The sequence below is a fragment of the Penicillium brevicompactum genome (assembly GCF_028827555.1).
Source record: "Penicillium brevicompactum strain IBT 35665 chromosome Unknown utg000009l_segment0_segment0, whole genome shotgun sequence".
Lineage (NCBI taxonomy): Eukaryota > Fungi > Ascomycota > Eurotiomycetes > Eurotiales > Aspergillaceae > Penicillium > Penicillium brevicompactum.
Window position 1 is genome coordinate 2,360,325 of NW_026623212.1, and position 21,366 is coordinate 2,381,690.

At 30.4% G+C, this 21,366-nt stretch overlaps 3 protein-coding genes across 3 annotated transcripts; 1 reads left to right on the forward strand and 2 right to left on the reverse strand.

Annotated features, from left to right (window-relative positions):
- Positions 1–1,405: 1,405 nt before the first annotated feature.
- Positions 1,406–2,427, reverse strand: N7506_012330 (uncharacterized protein; the record flags this gene model as incomplete). Its single annotated transcript, XM_056961621.1, has 3 exons — positions 1,406–1,722; positions 1,965–2,073; positions 2,422–2,427. 3 exons carry the CDS (start codon positions 2,425–2,427, stop codon positions 1,406–1,408), a joined length of 432 nt encoding a protein of 143 aa, XP_056806155.1.
- Positions 2,428–3,360: 933 nt separating this feature from the next.
- N7506_012331 (NACHT nucleoside triphosphatase) lies at positions 3,361–3,719 on the reverse strand (the record flags this gene model as incomplete). Its single annotated transcript, XM_056961622.1, is given in 3 exon segments — positions 3,361–3,450; positions 3,493–3,661; positions 3,676–3,719. 3 exon segments carry the CDS (start codon positions 3,717–3,719, stop codon positions 3,361–3,363), a joined length of 303 nt encoding a protein of 100 aa, XP_056806156.1.
- Positions 3,720–5,730: 2,011 nt separating this feature from the next.
- Positions 5,731–6,435, forward strand: N7506_012332 (uncharacterized protein; the record flags this gene model as incomplete). Its single annotated transcript, XM_056961623.1, has 1 exon — positions 5,731–6,435. One exon carries the CDS (start codon positions 5,731–5,733, stop codon positions 6,433–6,435), a length of 705 nt encoding a protein of 234 aa, XP_056806157.1.
- Between the last annotated feature and the right edge of the window lie 14,931 nt (positions 6,436–21,366).

The window sequence follows — 21,366 nt, forward strand, 5'->3', positions numbered from 1 at the left end:
ATGATCAAATTCGTTTTCTCTGAAACTTCTTGGGGAGACTAAGAATCTTCCCGGCGGTGTTTGACGATCCTATGGATCGAGGGCAATAGCAAGTTCGAGCTTGTTTGTGGATCCTAGCGGGACTGTCCTTCGTTTTATACGTGGAATTATGATATAATCTATTTCGGGATGAACAGGAACTGTCGCCTAGAGTAGAAGTTTTCTGGAATTCTGATTGAATGACAAGGCAGAGCTAAATTCTGCGAGGCAATGAGAGTGATGAGGCTTAAAGCCAAGCTATAGCTGTAAACTTTGGTGGAAGTGACTGTTCATCCCAAAATTATTTTTAAAACTCCGAAAAAGTCTTGAAGTGAGATTTCTCCGCCAGGCTTCTTGGAGGCACGGAGCAGGGTTTCTTTAAAGATGATGGAATAGCACCTGCTCTTTGAAGAAGGTGGACAATGTCTTGACGGCCTCTCTGTGACGTAGTCTGAAGAGCGTTGCCATACCGGCCACCCTGCGCGTTAACATCTGCTCTCTTGTCTAAGAGCAGGTTGACAATCTCTTGATGGCCTTTTTGTGAGGTAGTATAGAGAGCGTTGCTATAGAAGCCTCCCTGCGTGTTAACATCTGATCCCCGGTTTAAGAGCAGGTTGACGATGTTCTGGAAGCCTCCCTGTGACGTAGCTTGAAGGGCGTTGCTATAGAAGCCGCCTTGCGCGTTAACATCTACTTCCTTGTCTAAAAATAGGTTGATAATCTCTTGATGGCCTCTCTGTGAGGCAGTCTGGAGAGCGTTGCTATAGTAGCCGCCCTGCGTATTGATATCTGCTCCCTTGTCTAAGAGTAGGTTAAAAATCTCTTGATAGCCTGTCTGTGCTGTAGTATAGAGAGCGGTACTATAATAGCGGCCTTGCACGTTAGTATCTACTCCCTTGTCTAAGAGTAGGCTGACAATCTCTTGATGTCCTTCAGCTGACGTAGTCTGGAGAGCGTTGCCATGCTGGCCTCCCTATGTGTTGACATTTGCTCCCTTGTTAATTAACTCGCGTGTAGGCACTTTAAGCCTATTTAAGTATATAAAATAGAGCCTAGAGCCTTGTAAACTACTAGGGCGACTAAACTAACCTTTATTAGCCTAACGTATACAGGCCTATCGTTGGAATGTGGTTTCCTCTTCTAGAAAGCTGACTATTATTCGCATAATCTTATCGTAAACTTCAGCTAACGCACTATAGCATATCTAAAATTTAGTCGTATATCTTGTCATCGGAAAATCCCGCTTTATCTCCTTTTTGCTATCATTGATATCTATAAGATATATTAAGTATGTCCTTGTAATAGAAATACTCGCAGCTATGATCTAGAATAGATCATGGCTAAGAAGATATTCTTTTATAGAAAAATAGGCAAGATACAATTTTTTTTAATTGGTATAAAACAATCCTTTAGTATGGACAACTATCATTAAACTAGGATAGTAAGCCAAGATGTTAGTCTCGTAAAATAATCGACATTTTATATAAAACCCTCGCGAGTGGTTTTTAATCTTCGTTGCTATTACTTCTTTAACTTTGGCCAGGGTTAGAGATCGCTTGGAGTGTATAAGGAATTGTAAAAGTCGTATCGCGTTATTTTTTAACTCTATTGGTATGCTTTCAAACAATCGCTTGTATGTCTTATTAAGATCTCGTAGTAAAGATTTGAGAGCTTTCTCTATATCTTCTTTATAAGGATATTGAGCTAGGTGGTCTAATTAATAGAATACCTACCTAAACCTGATTAAAATATTAGTTAGCTACTAATATATTAATCGAAGCAGTAATCTCATATTCCGTCAGCACCGTCGCTAATTTTTTTCTTGATCTTTTTTAAAAGGTTTTAGGACAAAGACTTCTTTATAAAATCACGCTGTTAAGAAAGTTATGTTGTAACCTATGATTAGATATCGGAGTTAACTATCTGCTTATTAAGTGAGAGGTAACCTTTCTCTCTTATCAAATCTAGAATGTCGCGTAGTAACTTCGATTTAGGTCGACCGATAAGAAGTAATTGAGTATGGACTAACTTAGGTCTGGATATTATATCCCGAATCTAAGAGAGTATATTGTCTCTTATTTTTGATTCGTTCAATACGTCTAGAACAATGTAGACTTTTTTCTAGGATACAAGTATTTTGAAAACAACACTCTAAAGCCCTTTTGTTCTAGGTTGGTCGCTACCGTTCTAGTACGTCAAAAAAAAGTATTAAAGGGATTTGTGGAGTCCAACTTGCTGTAGTAAAGTTAGAAAACAAGCGAGTGCAGTATACCCTTTAATATCTGTTTTGCGATGTTGTTAAAGTTAAAGAAAAAACTAAGAATAAGATTATCGTTTCTTTTCGTAAGATAATTAAGTATAATCGTACTAAGAATCGATTTTCTATATCCTGTGAGTCTATACAGCCATAACTATTGTTGTGACCCTAAGCGTCATATTTGAAAAACGAGGGATTTGAGCAGCCAGGTGCTAATCCTCTTGTGGTGAAGCTCTCTGGCATGGCTGGTGTTTGAAGATAGATCCGGAGGATAAAACTAGCATATAATCCTATTATTATAAAGGCTGGATCTGATAAAATCAATAGTAGCTCTTGTTATATCTATTGTCTACTATACGCTATCGATCTGTTGTTAGATTGTTTAAAGTTAAAATATTAATATTTTTCAAGTCTAATTTACATATTTTAGGTATTTTAGGCACTTTAGATATCCGTATATAATTTATTCAAATAGATATATACTAATCCTTTTCTAATATAATTTTTGCTGGATCCTTAATATCAATATTACTAGGTTACACATATCCTAGAAGTTCCTTTGTATACGTAGCAGCTATAGCTATAATATATTCTTACTAGGCCTTCTCTTTTCCCAAGTCCATATAATCATAAATACCTCGGATAACAATATATAAGAAGTTGTTTATAAGCCTAGCTACCTCTATCTCTATGTATAGTAAATGCCTGCTAAATGCTTTATTAAAAAGATCTCGAGATTATATATCCTTAACCACTTTATTTCTGGATGCAATTAGGCTATAATGAATCCTAACTTCTCTCGAGATCCTTGTGTCCTCTACCTTATCTGCTAATCGCACCTTCTTTAATTTTACTAGATAAATGGCCTATAAACTAAGAAGATATACGATAAATATGATAGTCGCCTATTATAACTAAGATAGGAAATAGATTTCTTTTGAAGTCTAAGATCTCTTGGATATCAAGAATGAGTCTTACAAGGCTTTATATCTTGTATATCTTGACGCTAGTCGCGGGAATCTCTTTTCTATGTTATCTAGATACTTATTTATCTATAATCTATACATCTTATAATTACTTTTTAGCTAGTTCAACGTATTGAGTAGCGCGTTCGGGGGTTGGTTTAACAAATCCGTGCGAACAAACCGCCTATCCCGTTCCAGCTTCCCTATATCCTATTAAATAACCCTATAATAGTTAACAATAGGTTAACTAACTACTATATTACCTAAATTGATTTTTGAAGGGATTTCGCCGCTAATCCCCACCATAAGCCCGAACCTGATTGATTGGAACGTGTTTATTATAGAGGTCGCGACGGTTGCGGTAGGGTTAGTTCCTATATTGGATAAACAGGTTATGATGACGTTGTAATCGCGTATTAAGCTAAGAGTATATACGTTATAATTATTTTGAGAGATCGGGAGAGACTTGTATTCTTCATCTAGTATAGCTCTAACTACGGTTTGCTCTTTTAAGAGGGCGTATATCTATCCGATGGTATATGCATTATGTTGGAGTCGCTTTCGGCATAGTGGTGTGTCGGGACTAGGTTTGTTATGTCCTGACACTGATTACTCTGGCTGAGATTGGGAACTCTCAGCCATGGTGGGTATTAAGTAACGTGTCGTACACTCTATCTTCTAGCAGAAGACGGTGAGGAGGAGTAGTTGTTTATAGAAAGTTCTAATATTGGTTATAACGGGAGTCTCAGTAGGACCCCAACGAACTGAAAGAGGGGGAAATTCCTCAGCCTCGTTATCATGTGACTCTCGTGTGCTCAGCTAGGCAGATAAAGTGTGCCTTTCTGGTCGCCACATCGCTTACTGAATGGTTTTATAACGAGCCTTTTTCCATGTGGGGGCGGGTAATGTTGTTCCCAGGAACGGAACGACCCGATCCCAAAGTCAGATCGCGCGTGTAATCAGCCAGCATTCTCCGAATAAAATATCTGACCCTTCTCGCTTGAAGAGATCGCTATACCCATCAAATAAAAGAAGCATTGGATCCCAGTTGGTGATTACATAACCGAGGGTTGGTGTGCCATTTCTAGCCATCTTTTTCTGAGGTCCGCAGAGATGTGCTGCTAGGCTCTTACAAGATCGCAAGGTCACGTGTATTTCCTAATACCTGCTATTCCCCATATCACCCAAAGTTATTTCCCCTGCCCACTGAGCATACGGGTGAGCAGATAGAGTCGCTCGCGTCGCACCATTTGGAACTCCCACTAATCCTTGCCAAAAATTCCTCCATATCCAGCTTTTCTTTCGCGATATAGCGCCAAGACTACCTCTCTCAAAGCTCGAAATGATCCAGAACTTGATACTGAGTAAATCACTGACTGCCTCGCAAATGGCGCAAGCTGCTGAGTGTAGTAAGCGTTCCATTATCAAGGTTCTAGAAACCCTTAGAACCATACAGGTCTAATACAGAAGGTATTTTAAGCTGTTATTTAAACGTGTATTGTATTACTGCCAAGACCTGGGTTCAGGGGAAGAGTAACTGTAATAAGTATAGCGTGTTTCAAGAGGGGGTTCGAGATAGATTCTCCGTGTGCAAGTGGTGAAACTAATTTCGATCCTCCCTGTATGTGCGGCAAGCAAGGCTGGTAAATATCGTGTAGGTACAGGTTAGTTTGCTACTAATCCTAATACGAATATTGAGGTGTTTAGAACTGACCGAGAAGCAAAACATGAGTGTTTCGAGGGAAGTACTGCTTTGTGATTTAACTCTCAATACTATTAATCACATGATATATTTGTACTGTAGTAATTTGTCCATCCATAATTACGACAGGTTTGGAACAAGCGGGGTTAGGCAGTAATGCATATAGGGCACATATGAACAAAAGAAGGAATTTATCAACGTATGAAGCAAATGCCAGAAACTTCAAGTAATTCTGGCTTGCTTATATATATAGCTTTCTCGTTTGCCAAACTGAAAAGACTTTTGTTCTTCTTTTGGTGCCCAATTATGGTGAAGAAAAAAGCCAAGATTTCAGTCTTTTCGACCAAGGATCTAGAGCCTGACACCCCCCCACGTCCGACAAATAAAGTATGGAGGATCAGGAAACTATTCTCACTCTCATTGCTAGGTGAGAACCGAACAATCGGGTTGAAATCTTATAGCGCTTCATTATTAACGTCAAATAAGCTTACATCTTAACTCAAGCTACAGTGATTTGATAATAATGTGCAAGGGTGAGGCTTTCTTGGCTTATAGACTTGTCGTTTGTCTAAGATTAAAGTATTTCCACTGTGCTTTTTATGGCGGGTTTAAGGTGAGACAAATCAGACCTTTGAGTTTCTTGTGAATTGAGTCTGACAAGTGCTGTTCGCTGCTAGGAAATCGAAGGGCAACTTTATCTGGATGAAAGAAGCCCGATTCTCATCGAGAAAGTGCTAGAATTTCTGTACACCGGAGATTACACCCTCGAACGCCTCGCAACAACACCGATGCACCCTGGCACGGAGGGTGCTGAACGACAAGAGATAAATACAAGGGTTGAGAATGGGCTAGTGCTGGACTCGTCATCCGAAGGATCTGGTATGCATATTCATACCACGGAAATGACGGAGCTTTTTAATGAAGCCGCTGTGACGGCTACTGAGACTACGGAGGGTCTGGTGGATGGATCAGCGGTAGAAAATAAACCGGCCCCGACTGACGAAAACCCCGCAGAGGAACTATTCGAGCAAGGTGTTGAGTTGGAGCCAATCGTCGATAAATTGGCTGACTGTCATTCATGCTACTTTCATGTGCGCATGTATGGCGAAGCAGATTATTTCATGATCAGTGATTTGAAAACCAAAGCAAAGGCGCAATTTCTTGCATCTATTATGGATAATCCCAAAAGAGCAACCTTTGCGGATACGATTGAGGAACTCTATTCGACACATGCCGACTATCAGCAGCTAAGGCAACTTGCCATTGAAGTGATAGTTGACAACTTGCCGAATCTTCGAAAAGGGTTGTTTCCGGTGATTGATTCCAGACTCATGAAGGCGGTTCCCGACTTTACTCTTGATCTATGCCAAGCGACACTGGACAAGTATGTGGGTGTCCCACCCACCACTTTTTTCTCTGTGGGTTCTGAATTCAAGGTACACCCAGCCAGGGTAAATCTGTCAGATTGGTCATACCAAGCCATTTCGAGATAAGATAGTGAATTTGCTTAGAGAAGGTGGCTAGGGTATAATTCCGAATGAACTCATGTTATCGTTCGCGAGGGGTCGAGGTAATAAAATCATCATCATCATCATTGTAAATGATCAGCGTACCTATGTAAAAAAATTAGATCTAAAATTACATAAAAGGAAAGAAAATAAGGTTTCCAGATTCAGCGATACCTAAACAAGCCAGCTGTGCTGGTTCTCTCTTGACAGGGTTGGTCAAAGAAAATAATTTAATCATAGCTATTATCGAAGCAAACAAACGGCAATATGCGTTTCTTGAATAAATTTTGTACAGAAATGGAGATGGCTGGTCAAGTCAATTGATGATTTTATTATATGAAGTGTTAGGCAGGCAAAGCACAAAAGAAAAAGATCGCTTTTATGGTCCAAGAAACGACGATAATAGAACTGAGGAAGAAAGGAGAGGGAGAGAGAGAGAGCTAGCAGGATCTATATAAATGGGGGTGCTGCCTGGAGCAGACGCATGTTGGGCTCCCGTCTCTTCCTGGTGCAGGGATCTGGTCCCAAGGTCATGGGTTCGAATCACAGTCCTATCACTTCCTAACACTAGACCTCGACACAACCCGCGGGTTACCCGTTACGGGTTGCCCAAAACCCGCCAAGAAACGGGTTTACGGGTCACCAACCCGACCCGCGGGTTGGGTCACGGTTCCAGTTTTGAAACCCGCCGGGTTATGCGGGTAAAACGGGTTGGTCAAACAAGACAAACAGGAAATACATAAATTATGCACAATTCAACTGTATTTTTATGTATTTTGTTTACACATCAAATAAAAGATGTTAGGATCATTTAATGATTGGAAATTTAGAATCAGATTGAGGTTTTAACAAAGCACTGCTAATTCTGAATATCAACTAATACTCTATGAAATCATCTCTTCTAATTCGTTTGCGGGTTCTCCTTATCTATTGTTAGGATTGCAGAGGAAGAGGTGGTTCAACAATCTCTTTATCTTCTTCCCTGTATGTAGAGCTCTACTTAATAATAACAGTTAGATGTCTCTCTAGAAGCTCTATAGATTCATTCTCCCCCTCTTCATCCTTACTAATAAGCTCTATCAATTTCTGGAGAGGTTGATCCTTCTCCTTCTACCTTGCCTATATATCCTGCTTAGTCAAATATGCATTATGAAGCACAAGTTTAGTAAACTCAACCTCGAACTTAGTAGCATGCTTCCAGAGTATAAGATCTTTAATAATATTTGCATTCAATAAATCACGTCGATAATAGTAGATATCACGAGCTAAGTTAAATAGACGCTCAATCCCAGCACCAATTGCAGAGATTATAAAAACATTATAAGCAAGACTTACAAGAGCTAGAAATTCAGTCTTATACTCCTTCTACTATTAACGAATACTCTTTAATTTTACCAATCCTAATATATATTAGTAATATTGAATTTCAATAGAAAGAAGGTACATAGTAAGCTAGATATATTATATAAACTTATTATTCTCTTTTTTAGTTTGACATCTAGAGCTAATTATTAAATCAAGATCTACATCAATATCCTCAACAAGATCAGACTAAATAGATATCTTTCCTAGTCTCTTTTGTAGCCACTGCTAATATAATGTAAGAAAAGTTCGAAGGCTTTTTTAATATCACTTTGAATAATCAATCCCATCCTCTACCTAGCTACTAAAAAACTAGAGTTTATATTGTAAAGCAAGAATAGTTACAATTACAAATAGATCACTATAAATCTCTTCAATATTATAGTAATAATCCCCAAGTTTCTACTTAAAAGCTTCCAAAACTTTAAGCATTATTTTCTTCCAAAGAACTTTCTTTCTTCAAAGCTAATTAATTAATTTCTCCAAATAGTCAAAAAGTGTATTATAGATACTAAATATAGAGTAAATAGTGATATCTTTTAACTTTGAAAATATAGTTATAAATTTGAAAAAAGGTTGTATAATCTATAATAGATAATTAATCTAGTATTAATGCTCTTGATCAAGTATAAGATTGGTAAGATTCTCTTGAAGATAATATTAATTAAAGATCGGTCGAAGCTTTTTGTGTAATATAGTATCAGAAATATTAAATTCTATTAGATGTGTATATCCTAAATAAAAATAAGCTTTGATGAATTGGATTATAACTTAAAGAATTATTCCTAGTATTGTAAGCTACTATTTATATAAATAATAAGCTTTTAGATCTAAAAGGTATATTAGTATATAATTTAGAATCAGATTTTAGAATCTAAATCTTTTTAAGTGTATCAATAATATCACTTTTTCGATCTCGAGGGCAAGTAGTGTTACCTTGTTTCTAGATTTTCTCGGTTATATTATTGTTAAAGGTAATCTTTATCTCTTTAAGAAGACTTTTCAGACTTAGTTGGATCACATATACAAGATATAAGATATAAATAACTATAGCATTATCATCTAATTTAAAAAGTTTAATATAGTCCTAGAGCTTCTCTAGAAATATAATATTATTAGATATATTATTAATTGTTACTGTAAGTACTCAATCTATTAACTTATATTTCTAGAGGATATCTATTACTACTATACTTAAATTCATATCAGTATATGATCTAAAGATAGACTCAAAACTAAACAAGACCTCCCGATACTCCCAATTCTAATCTAAAAAATAGACAATAATAGCTATAAATATATCTATAAATAAGGAAGTCTAGTAATCAAAAGCAAAAGATATTTTAACTCCTATTAGAAGAGACTTTAAAACCTCTTCCTAGCGAGAAGCAATCTCTGCAGTCACTCGATATTAAGCGATTTATAAATAAAAGAGATCTAGTCTCAAGGTTATATATTGAGCTATTAAAATCAGGTCACAGAAGCTAGGATATTTTAAAAGCTTCTAGAGAAGATTAGAGTCTATAAGAAATCTAATTTAAATATCTTCCTAGCTCTCTTATATAATAGCTGTAACTATTTAAAATAAACTTCTATTCTAGATATAAATTAGCTTTATATAACTAAAAAAAGATATAAGACTAATACTATACTAATTAAATAAATTACTTAATATCTAGGCCTTTAAATATCCACTAGCATTCACCTTTTCGAATATACTTACTTATCATAAAAGTACCATTGTCTAAATCTAGATAATCAAGTAGAGCCTTGTATTTTAAATACTTAACTTTTAGAGCGCCTATCTTTCTATCTACCACTTTAAAAAAATGTTACCAGACTACTAATAAATAACATATATTCTAATAGATCCTTCTTCGTTGTTCAAATCCAGTCTACAACTACTACTAAATAAATTCTTCTTATTTATCTATTATATCAATTAAATAAATAAAATAGAATCTTATTCAATTGGATATATATTATTCAATTAAAGATAGAGACTCTAGAAAAAGAAGACAAGATCATTAAAAGATACTCTCATTTAGATTAGATACTATTAATAGCGTTAGATAGTATAAATTAAAAGGAATCGAGATATCGTCTAAAGAGATAGTCTACAAAGAGTCAACTCTATCAATATCAAATAACAATAAGGTATATATATTAAATAATTAAAAGACTTAGCTTTCTTATTATAATATTATAAATATAATTAGAAAGAATATAAAAATGGACAATATAAGATAGAAGATTGTAATTATCTTAATAGAAAAGAACTATATACCTATAGTACTAGAGTACTACTACTCCATAAAGAGGGATCAATTTAACCCTAAATTAATTCTTGCTTAAAATAATCTATTATTTCTAGATCTACAATAAATAGATACTATCATTATAATTAGCTTATTAAACGAGTAATCTAGAAAACCCGCGGGTAACCCACAGGTAACCCATAGGACCCATGGGTAACCCGTAAGTTACCCATATAACTATCTTTAAGTCTTAATTCTTCTAAGTCCTTTGATCTAAATCTTTAAATATTGATTTGGATATAAAGATTGTGGAAATCTTATTGTCTATAATGATTTTTAATAAATCTAAGTATTATTTACTTCATTAAAATAATAAAAATATCCAAATTCAAAGAATTAGACTAAAAGTTTAGAGGAAACCATAATTTATAGTATATAAAGAGAGATTGTAATATTTAGATATATATTTCTATTATAGATATAGCTAAAACATACAAATATAGGATTTCTATATTACTATTATCTGATTTTGTAAATTTAATTAGTAAAATAATAGCAACTTCTTATATAGATCCTATAAATATAATCATTTTATAATATTTCAAGTAATTAACTACTCTAAAAGTAAGAATTATTTAGTTATAACTAAATATGTGTAAAGAATAGTAATTAATTGTAAGTAATCATCAAGTTATGCACGCCAAGATCTTCCTTTCTAGGCGATTTATACTAGCTCTGGGCTAGCACGGGTTTGCTAAGAACCCGAAACCCAACCCGTGGGTAACCTGCAGGTTAGGTATAGGTTTAACTTTTGGACCTGCAGGTTGGGTTAGGTTCTGAAAGTTGGACCCAAGTCGGGTTTTGTCAAGGTCTACCTAACACTACCCCCCGACAAAACCTAAGCTCAGCCCCTTGAGCTTGCAGGGCACGTGGTCACATGACGTCCTAAAGAGGAAATAGAGTGAGTTTTGCTAATAATATGTCAATCGCCATCTCTCGTCGCCAATAGGTCATCCTCTAGATGATTAGACGCTCCTTTATCGTCTTCTTCTTCGTTCAAGACAGCCCGAATCCACTTATCTAGACATCTCAAAAGGCCTAGCTTCTTAAAATAACAGTCGTGGAAGTCTTTTATATGTTAAGAAGCATATTGGACGTTCCTAGCTGGGTATTATATCTCGTCAGGATCCCCTCTAGTCTATTTTAGCTTATATTATAACCTGTTATATTGTAAACGTATATTGAGAACCTCCTCTATCTCTTATTTATTATATTTAGCGATTTTAATTAACGAAGAAGGGTTAGAAAGCTATCTAGATAATAGCAAATAATCAGGACAGTTTATGTGGTATAGCTTCTTGAAGATGAAGACTAGATAGATGTTAAACTTAAGGGGAAGCAGTAGCTTAAAAGAATAACTAATTTTGTTAGTAATCAAAAACAACCTTGCACTTTTATTAGATAACTTTCTACTAAATCGTTTCTATTTTAGACTCTTTATAGTAACGTAAATATAATCTCTAATGTCAAAGATAACTTCTTGATATTATCGATTCATTTATTTCTTTTATACTAATTATACACTCGTTATCTTCTCCTATATTGAGTCCTATACTACTTCTATCTATTATATAAACTCCTGTGCTATATAAAAATCTAGTTACCTTTACAATATTAAATCAGTCTAATCGAACGATATATAAGACTCATAATCTCATTTAATAAAAAAAGGGGACTTTTTAATAGATATAGATAGAAGTAAAGTAGTTATTAAATTGATAATTAGAAGCTATTCTAACTAATTATTTTAATAATAACTAATATAAGGATACAATTGCTATACGATAAACTAATTGATATTTTTAGTCTATCTGTCTATCTATGGATAATAAGCTATAGAAAGTTTTCTTTTTATTTATAAAATATGATAAAACTTAGTCTAGAAAACTAATATGAACTATAGTTTTTGATTAAAAACTATTGAGTCTAGTAACCTAGTTTACTAGATAACGTGATTTATAAATAGTCTTATTATCTATTTTACGTCTACTATCTTCTTGTATAAAATAGAAACTAATTATTTCGATAAGTAATAAATAATTACTATTATATTATTAAAGTTATATTAATCCTTTAAAAGCGAGTAGAAATCTATTATTATATTTTATCAGAAATACTGCGATACTAGAAAAGGTTATAATAAGCTAGAAGGTCTATTTCTTTATATCTTTATTTACTAGTAGACTTAACAGTTTTCGATATATCGTTAAATATCTTGTACTATCTCTAGCTAATAGTATTAAAAAAAAAGTAAATCTATTGTTTTCTTTATATCTAGATAAGCACTTACTAACAATCGATATATCTTGTCTAATAAACGAGCCTTTAAGTTATCATTGTTAATTATAACTAGTCTATCGTCATGTAATAAAAGGTTATTTCTAAAAGTCTAATAGTTATATCTATTATAAACTAATTCTTGAAATTTTTTAAGATCTTTATTTATCTAGTTATTATATTTTATGTATTTTACAATATTATCTTTATCTTCGTTCTCGATCGAGGCTATCTAGACCTCCTACTATTCGTCGTTATAGATATTATGCTACTAAAATCTTTTAAGTAATAAAATCGACTTTTTAAATTATCTTTTCTTAGATAAGTCTTTACAAAAGAAAGTGTTTATAGTACTATTAAGTTTTCTAACCTAAAACTAGATCTCTAATTTATAATCCTCGAGTAGCTAATTCTATTAAATCTAGTAATAATTTAATTACTATTTTATACGAAACTATTATAAAGTATAATAATCTGTGTATATTTTAAAAGACTCTTTTTACTAAAGGTCGATTAGCTTTAATACCTACTTTTTTAACGTATAGACAATAGTAAGAAACTTATAATTATAGATCTTATATTTGTATTCTATATCTGTTATTATATTAGATAGAAAAGCCATGAGATATTAATAATCTTTAATCTTCTAAAAAAGGATACTATCTATAACCCTTTTTAAAATATCTATCTCAATTTTGATCTCTATCTTTAGTCTATAGTAAGTAAGAATAGATACTATTATTATTAAATACTTTAGCTTATTAAATATCTCCTAGTAAGTATTGCTTTAGTTCTATAAAGTTATTTATCTTGTAAGATTTATTAATAACTTGATAATCTAACTAAAATTTTATATAAAATATTTATAGAAATTACAAAAATTAAGAAATAATTTTATCTATTTAATAATCGTTAGAAGTTTTTATTTCTATATAATAAATAATTTTAACTAGTCTATAGAAATACTATAAATTCTAATAATATAGTCTAGGAACTTAGTCTTTTATTTATGGAACTTGTATTTCCCAAGATTTACTTATAAACCGCCGACTTATAAGTGCTCTAAAATAATTCAAACGTGCTATATATATTCTTTAAGAGTCTTATTAAAGATAAGGATATTATTAATATAAATAGTCACAAAATTATCTAAATAATCTTTTCCTAGAATATTATTAATATAGCGCTAAAAAGATATAAGGCTATTTATTATACTAAATAGTATCACTTTATATTTATACATGTTATATCTCGACCGAAATAATATTAGATCCTTGCTATCAAGATATATCCTAATCCTATAGAACCCTTATCGAATATCCAATTTAATAAAATAGCGAATCTTTGATACTTGCTATATTAGTTTCTCGATTAATTGTGAAGGTTATATGTTGTCAGGTGTAATGCCTGTCAACTTGGTAAAAGGAAGGATAAGAATAGATGTTGATACGGTTACGAATTAATAGTAAATAGGAGGGGATTCTATCGTATTATCTTTTTATACAAGACTGATTCTTAATTAGAATTAGAGAGGAGCCTCACTTCTCTCTCTTAAATACCCCATCCATCGAGGGAGCCATTAAGTCTTGTGAGCTGTAGGAAGTCTACGTCAACTCGTCATTGATTTGTATGACGTTTGGACCCTTTTCGGTAGTCTTCCTAATCTATGAGTTCCGAACCCTTAAGGTATGAATTCTTATTATCTGGAATATCAGGTATCTATTGTCACAGGAAAGTATGGAGAAGAATCCTGTTACAATTTTCTCCCCCTTTTCTATATGGATGTCCTTATTCGCGATTTATTAAGATCTTGTTTTAAGATTTTTTTGTCGTTGTTAGGATATATCGAGTCTTTTTCTTTTGTTGTTATAATATCTCTCGACAAGAATAGATCCTTTGTGAGATTTATCTTTTTGAGATTATATAGTATAAAATAAGTGAAATCCTCTTCTTTTTAACTATTATCTTCTCATTTTTAGTCCTTTTCTTATCTTTTTTGTTTCGGTATTATCCTCGTTTTAGTATTGAATCGATTATAGCTAAGCCTTGGAAGAATAGATTTCCTTTTTAATCTTATGTTCGTCTTGTAATTGTTTAGTATAACTAGTGTTTAATATGTTTACATTATTCGATTAAAGATTTTAACGTGGTACTCAAGGATCTTATTCTCGTTAAAATTAAATATAGTTTTACTTATATTTCTATTTTATGTAATTGATGCAATGATAACTGTCTTCCTCCTCTTAAGAGTGTTTTAGAAGATATTTAGGATCTAATCGATCTTATTAAATGGATTGAGGATATCTTTTGAGAAGGTATTAGTAATAGTACAGACTAATCTTACTAAGACGATAATCTCCTTAGAGATCTACATATAATTATAAAGGATCTTATTCAAGATTTTAAGTTAATATATACGCAGTATCGTAGTATTTATTGTAAGGGAATCCTATTTAAAGAAAAGAAGGATATTTTCGATGCGATAAGTTATCTTTTTTTTGGGCTAGAGATGATTTGCTAACAGATTAGTATCGTTTTAGCCTAATCTCTATAGATATAATCGCTAGGTTGTTACTTGGATACCTACTTTTGAGATATTTTTTACTCGTGATAGTAAGACTACTATTTAGTTTTAATATGATAAGTATTTATCTAGACTTTTTTCTAGTAATATTAGGTTCCAATTTTGGAGTTTGGTGAAATCTAAGTTTAAAAGATCTCTTTATCTCCTTTTCTACGAATATTATTAAGATATTACTAGACAATTGGAGTCTGATAATATCGCTATATCTAGAATCACTCTCGATCTAGAGGTACTAGTATAAAAGGTTGCTTTTGATGTTTTTATTCAAGAGATCTAAGATAGTATATCTTTCTAGATTATTAATTTATAAAGGGTTTTAATCGCTTTTAAATCATTTCTATTCTAGCTTTTTAATAGAGGTAGACATAATATAGGATATTTAAAGAGTCCTTTTATAAAGGGTCTTAATTGCTTTCGAATAATAAGTTGTGTTATGGATTATCTTGTAAATCTATAAATTAAAAGAAGATAATCTTTTATATTCCTTATCTTTCTAGTTTATTTAAAGTTTAGAAAATAGTTGATAGCTATCTCGCTGTTAATCTTGAAGATATGATAAAGAAGGAAGAAAAAAAGAGTGATTTGATTCTATTATTTATAGAGGTTGAATTAGTGATAGATTGCGATTATAAGATTTGCAAAGTAAAATAAAGATTTTTATTATTTTAATTATTATTTAAGATTTTTACGATTTTTATTGTATTATAAATGGGCTAGTCAAATAGGTTTGTTTTAGATTTAAGATTAAATCTATCTTATTTTAATCTTATCTAAATATTAAAGTCTTGATCTTATTCGAGTATTAAAATTGATTTGTTGTTAAATTGATATTATGAGGTTGAAGAAGAGAAAGGTTGTTAGAGCAATAAGAATTTGTTTTTATAGTCTCGCTATACTCCTCTTTTTTGTATATAAGTGTTTCGTTTATAAAATAAGGCTGAATTGGTATTAAAGTAAGATTGGTTTGAAGTGAGAGTCTTTAAAGTAAGGTTAATTTAAATTAGAAATAAGATTTATTTGAATAAATCACTTTCTTTGTAGTCTATTTTTATAGGAGTTGATTAAATTTAGGGTATTTATTTAATTTTTTGATATCTATTAATTATATTTAGTAGGCTATCCTTGCTATTTTAATAAGTAATATAGCTCTCTATTGAAATTATGATAATCTTTAATTTTCTTAATTTCCTATTTATCTTTATCTTCGAGCTTAGATATAGGTATGGTTAATTTGACCCCTATTTAGGGGTTCTATTGTTTTAGAAATTAGATTGAGAAAACGTTATAGAGTAATACGTATTATTTAAGAAGAGCTAATCGATAAGTTTGTTTTCTGACGTATTCGAGGATATAGAATAGCTTAATAAATTTAGGTACTAGTTTCCTGTCTTTTAAGTATAGGTTTTTTATTAAGAGTCCTATAAATTCGTCTTTTTTAAAGGTTTTTAGTGTATATTTCTTGTTATAGTGGGATTTTTATAAATTAATGGTAGATTGCTATTATTTCTATAGCTCTTTTTGTAGAATATGTAGTTTCTGGATCCTTTTAGCTGTATTTGGCGCCTTCTTCTTAGTATAAATATCTTGTTCGTGAATCTAGAAATTTGGATTATATCCAAGAAGGATATAAAATAGGGATGCTTTGATTGTAGAGTTTTGACTATTATTATAAATGAATTAGGCTATTTTTAGTAAAGCTAGCTATCTTTTATTCTCAATCCTAATAAAATATTGTAAATATATTTTAATAATCTAGTTTATTCGTTTAGTTTATTTATTAGTTTAGAGGTAAAAGATTGTTGAAAAGCGATTATATATTTTAGTTAGATAATAAAGTTTTGTAAAGAATTGGCTTATAAATATAATATCTTTATTAGAAACGATTTCGTTAAGGAAACTATAAAAAAGCTTAATTATATTATAAAATAATATTGTAAGCTTTATAGTATTTATAATAGTCGAAATAGAGATAAATATATACTATTTTAAAAACCTATTAACAATAATCAAAATAGTGTTAACAATCTTTTAGTTTTAAATTGTTGAGAGAAGACTAATGATAAAATCTATTAAAACTTTTATAAAAAATCTTTTTAGTAGAGGTAATAGTTATAATTTCTTATATAGTTTATATTGAGGCGTTTTTATTATCTAATAGATTTTATAAATTTAGATATATTTTTTAACGTTATTAAGTATTTCTATTTAATAATAATATCGTTTTAGTAGTTTTTTAATCTTAGATTAGTTAAAATAACTTGTAGTAGGGTTATTATGGTATATTTATAGTAGTTTTATATAAAGATCTTCTTTATAAGATATATATATATATCTACAATAGATAAAAAATCTAGATATCTAAATAGTCTATCTTTTATTTAACCTTTTTTCATCTTTTTTTTTATAGCAAATCTCTATATCATTATATTATAAATATATGATCTATTTAACTAGATCCTTGTTCGTTTTTGATTGAATAATTTGGATCCTTGCTTTTATAGTATTTAAAGGTTTTTGCTAGATATCTAGATTTTTATAGAGATTCTTTTATTTGGTTATCTTAGTTGAATTAGATTAGGCTTGTTAGCTATTTATATCTATAGATATATCTTTATAACTGTAATCTATAGATTCATATTAAAATTAGATATCTAGGCTTTTATTTTTTTATTTGGTTATCTTAATTGAATTAGACTGGGCTTTTTAGTCCTTTGTATCTATAGTAATATTAATTTTATTTGTATTTAGATAGTCTAAATTTAGGATAGTTGTTTTTTTGATTTGAACTAGGTCTTTGAGGGATTTAGTGTTGAAATATTTTTAAATTGTGTCTATAAGCTTTAAGCCTGGATTAATTTCTTTAGAATTTAGGATTCTTGATAACCTATCTATAAGGTTTGTCTTCTTTAATCTATATTTAATAATAAATTTAAAGGGTATTAGATATATATATTAATAAGCTTATCGTCTTATAAGTTTAGTTTGGGATATAAAAGTTTGTAGATTAGCGTGATTTGATAGTACTTTAACGAGATATTAGTATTTATCTAAATATTGTCTCTAATATTTAAAGAAATGTATAATAGTAAAGAGTTTTTAGTCTAGGGTTGTGTAGTTTAATTCTAGTCTAGTGAATTTTTGTGACTAGAATGTTATTGGATATTAGATATTATTATTATTTAGCTGTGATATAATACTTGATATATCGAATTTAGATATATCTATTTTAATATAAATTTGTTGTATTAGATTAAAATGGTAAAAAAGGTCTACTGATAAAAAGATGTTTTTTAAGGTTTGAAATGTATCTTTTTTTTTTAGGTGATAGTTATATAGGTCTTGGTTTCTTTTTATTTTTAAATCTTTTTATTATTAAGATAAGAGGGAGTGTAATAAGTAAATAATATTTAATAAACTGATAGTAGAAGTTGTAGAATCTTAAGAAAAGTTGTATTTCTTAGAGTGTAGTTAGTTTTTTTTAGTTTTGAATTGTTTCTATTCTTATATTGTCTATTTTAATCTTATTTAGAGTTAAGATAAAGTCTAGAAATTTAACTTTCCTATAATAAAATTGGTATTTAAATAGTTTTATATATAGTTTAAAACGTTGAAATCTTTTAAAAATATTTTGAAGGGCTTTTATATATAAATTATAGGTCTTTGTGAATATTAGGATATCGTTAAGATATATGATACAAATTGTATTTACTAATTCGTCTAAAGTATTATTAATATAACTTTAGAAGATTGCTAAGATATTATATAATCTAAATAGCATAACTATATATTTAAAATAGCTATATTAGATATGAAATATTGTCTTCTATTTATCTCTTTTACAAAGTCGAATTTAATAATAGGTATCTTTGATATCGATCTTAGAGAAATATTTTAATCTTGTAACTCTGTTTAAAATTTTTGATATTAGAGAGAGAGGATATTAATTCTTGACTGATATATAATTAAGTTTTCGATAATCGACGTAAAGTTTTAGTCCTCTATTTTTTTTAGAAATAAAGAGGACTAGTATTTTAGTAAGGCTTTTAGATAATTAGATCTTTTCTTTCTTTAAATTATTAATAATATATATATGTAATATTTAAAGTTCGTTTTGTGAAAGAGGGTAAATAGATCTGTACGATATAGTTCTATTGTTTTTAATTTTAATGGTATAGTTTAAGTTTTTTTACTTTTGAAAGTAATCTTGCTTTATCGTGGTTAAATATGTCATAAAACGTCTCTAGTTTTAAAAGAATATTATCTAGGTTAGATAATTTTAATTCCTTTTTATCTAGAAACTAGATTTCTTTTAGAAGTTTTAAGATTGCGAAAATTATTATTTTATTTTTTACTACTTTTGTAAACTAATGAGATTGTAATAGTTTAAAATCTTTATTTTTAGATTATTATAAGGATATTTTTAGTTTTAAATAAATATTGAGATTGTTGAAAGTTGTTTTTGATAGAAATACTAGAGATCCTTTTAAATAAGGATCTTTGTTAATTATAATATAGGCTTGTTTAAACGTTTTAGTAGTGTCTCTTAAATCTATTATAGTAAAGGAAATCTAATATATATCTTTAGTTTGTATATATTTTAAAATAATTCTAGTTAAGAAAGGAGATTTGAATAGGATATAAGAGAGTTAATATTTTTGTGTAAATTCTTTATTAATTAGATTGACTTTTATATATATGTTAAGATTTATATTAGTATGAATATTATTAATTAAGATTAAGATATAAAGTCTAATTGTTATTTTAATTTAGGGATAAAAAGATAAAGTATTAGGGTCTATTTTGTTTTTTTAATTTTTTTTGATTTATTAGTGCTTTTCTAAGATATAATTTTTTATATTTTAGTTTTTATAAAGTAATTTTTTGTTTCGTGATTTATATAATTATATTTGGTGTATTTTATTTTTAATTTAGGCTAGTTTCTTTTATTAAATGATTTATTCTTAATGTTTTTTTTTATCTAGTTAGCTTTTTCTTTAATTTTGAGGTTATTTTAAAGATATAAAGTCTTTTTGTTATGATAGTTTCTAAAATTGTTTCTAAAGCTTTTTTGTTTTGTTAAAGTATATTAAGATTCTAAATTAGTATTAGTTTGTTTTTATTTCTCTTTTGATTTGTCTTGATGTAAAATATGCTAAAAAGTCTCTATTATTTTTGATATTTCGTTCTGGGTCTTAAGAAGTTTAGATCTCTTTTGGTTTTTAATGATCCTATTTTGTAGGGATTTTTGAAGTTTACTAAATAGTTTATAAGCTAAGATTTCCTTTTTTTTTGTTAGGAGATGTTTTTTTAATGATTCTAGATAAGAAAGAAACTCTATTGGGCTTTAATAATCTTATTGTTTAGTTGCTTTAAGATTGCTGATAATCTTAGATTTTAGGTTGAAAGTATTATTAAGAAGTGATAATGTTTAAGTAGTAAATAAGCCTTAATTTTGAGCTAATTTAAGTTGTTGTTTGCGGTGGACTTTCTATTTGTTTCTATATTTGGTATATAGGAAATTTGTTGCTACAAGTATCTTTTGTTTGTTAGAAATATATTTGTTTGGTGTTTCTAGGAAGAGATTTTTGAGGTTAAAGATCTAGATCTCTTTTTGGGAAATACTAAAATGTTCTTTAAAAGTATCGATATATTGTTTAATCTCTTTTTTCTATTATTAGTTTTAGGGTCGTCTTTGAGACGAATCGTTGCTAAATTTGCTTTTATTGGATTCTGATAAAGACGAGTTTGGGTCGTTCGAAAAAGTTGTTTAACGCTCTTGCTGTCTCTTTGTGGCTTTGTAAGTATCTTTTGCTTTCTTCAAGTTTTTAGTAGCAGCTGTGAGTTCTTTGTAGTGGGTATTTTGGGCTAATATGTGTTGTGTTTTCTCAGGAATGTCTTCTGGTCGAATTGGTATTGATTTGGTATCGATTCCCGTCTTTGTAGTGGGGATTTCTTCAGTTTCGATAGCTAGAACAGACTCCATTCTTTGTTGTTCTTGTATCTCTTGCTGAATAGGATCCTCTTTAACTAGTCCGATCGATCGCGTCTGTATATTCCTTCCTTTCAGGGAGTTGAAAATGGAAGAATTAGAAATTGTGAAGGTTATACGTTGTCAGGTGTAATGTCTGTTAACTTGGTAAAAGGAAGGATAAGAATAGACGTCGATACGGTTATGAATCAATAGTAAATAGGAGGGGATTCTATCGTATTGTCTTTTTATACAAGACTGATTCTTGATTAGAATCAGAGAGGAGCCTCGCTTCTCTCTTTTAAATACCCCATCCATCGAGGGAGCCATTAAGTCTTGTGAGCTGTAGGAAGTCTGCGTCGATTCGTCATCGATTTGTATGACGTTTTGATCCTTTTCGGTAGTCT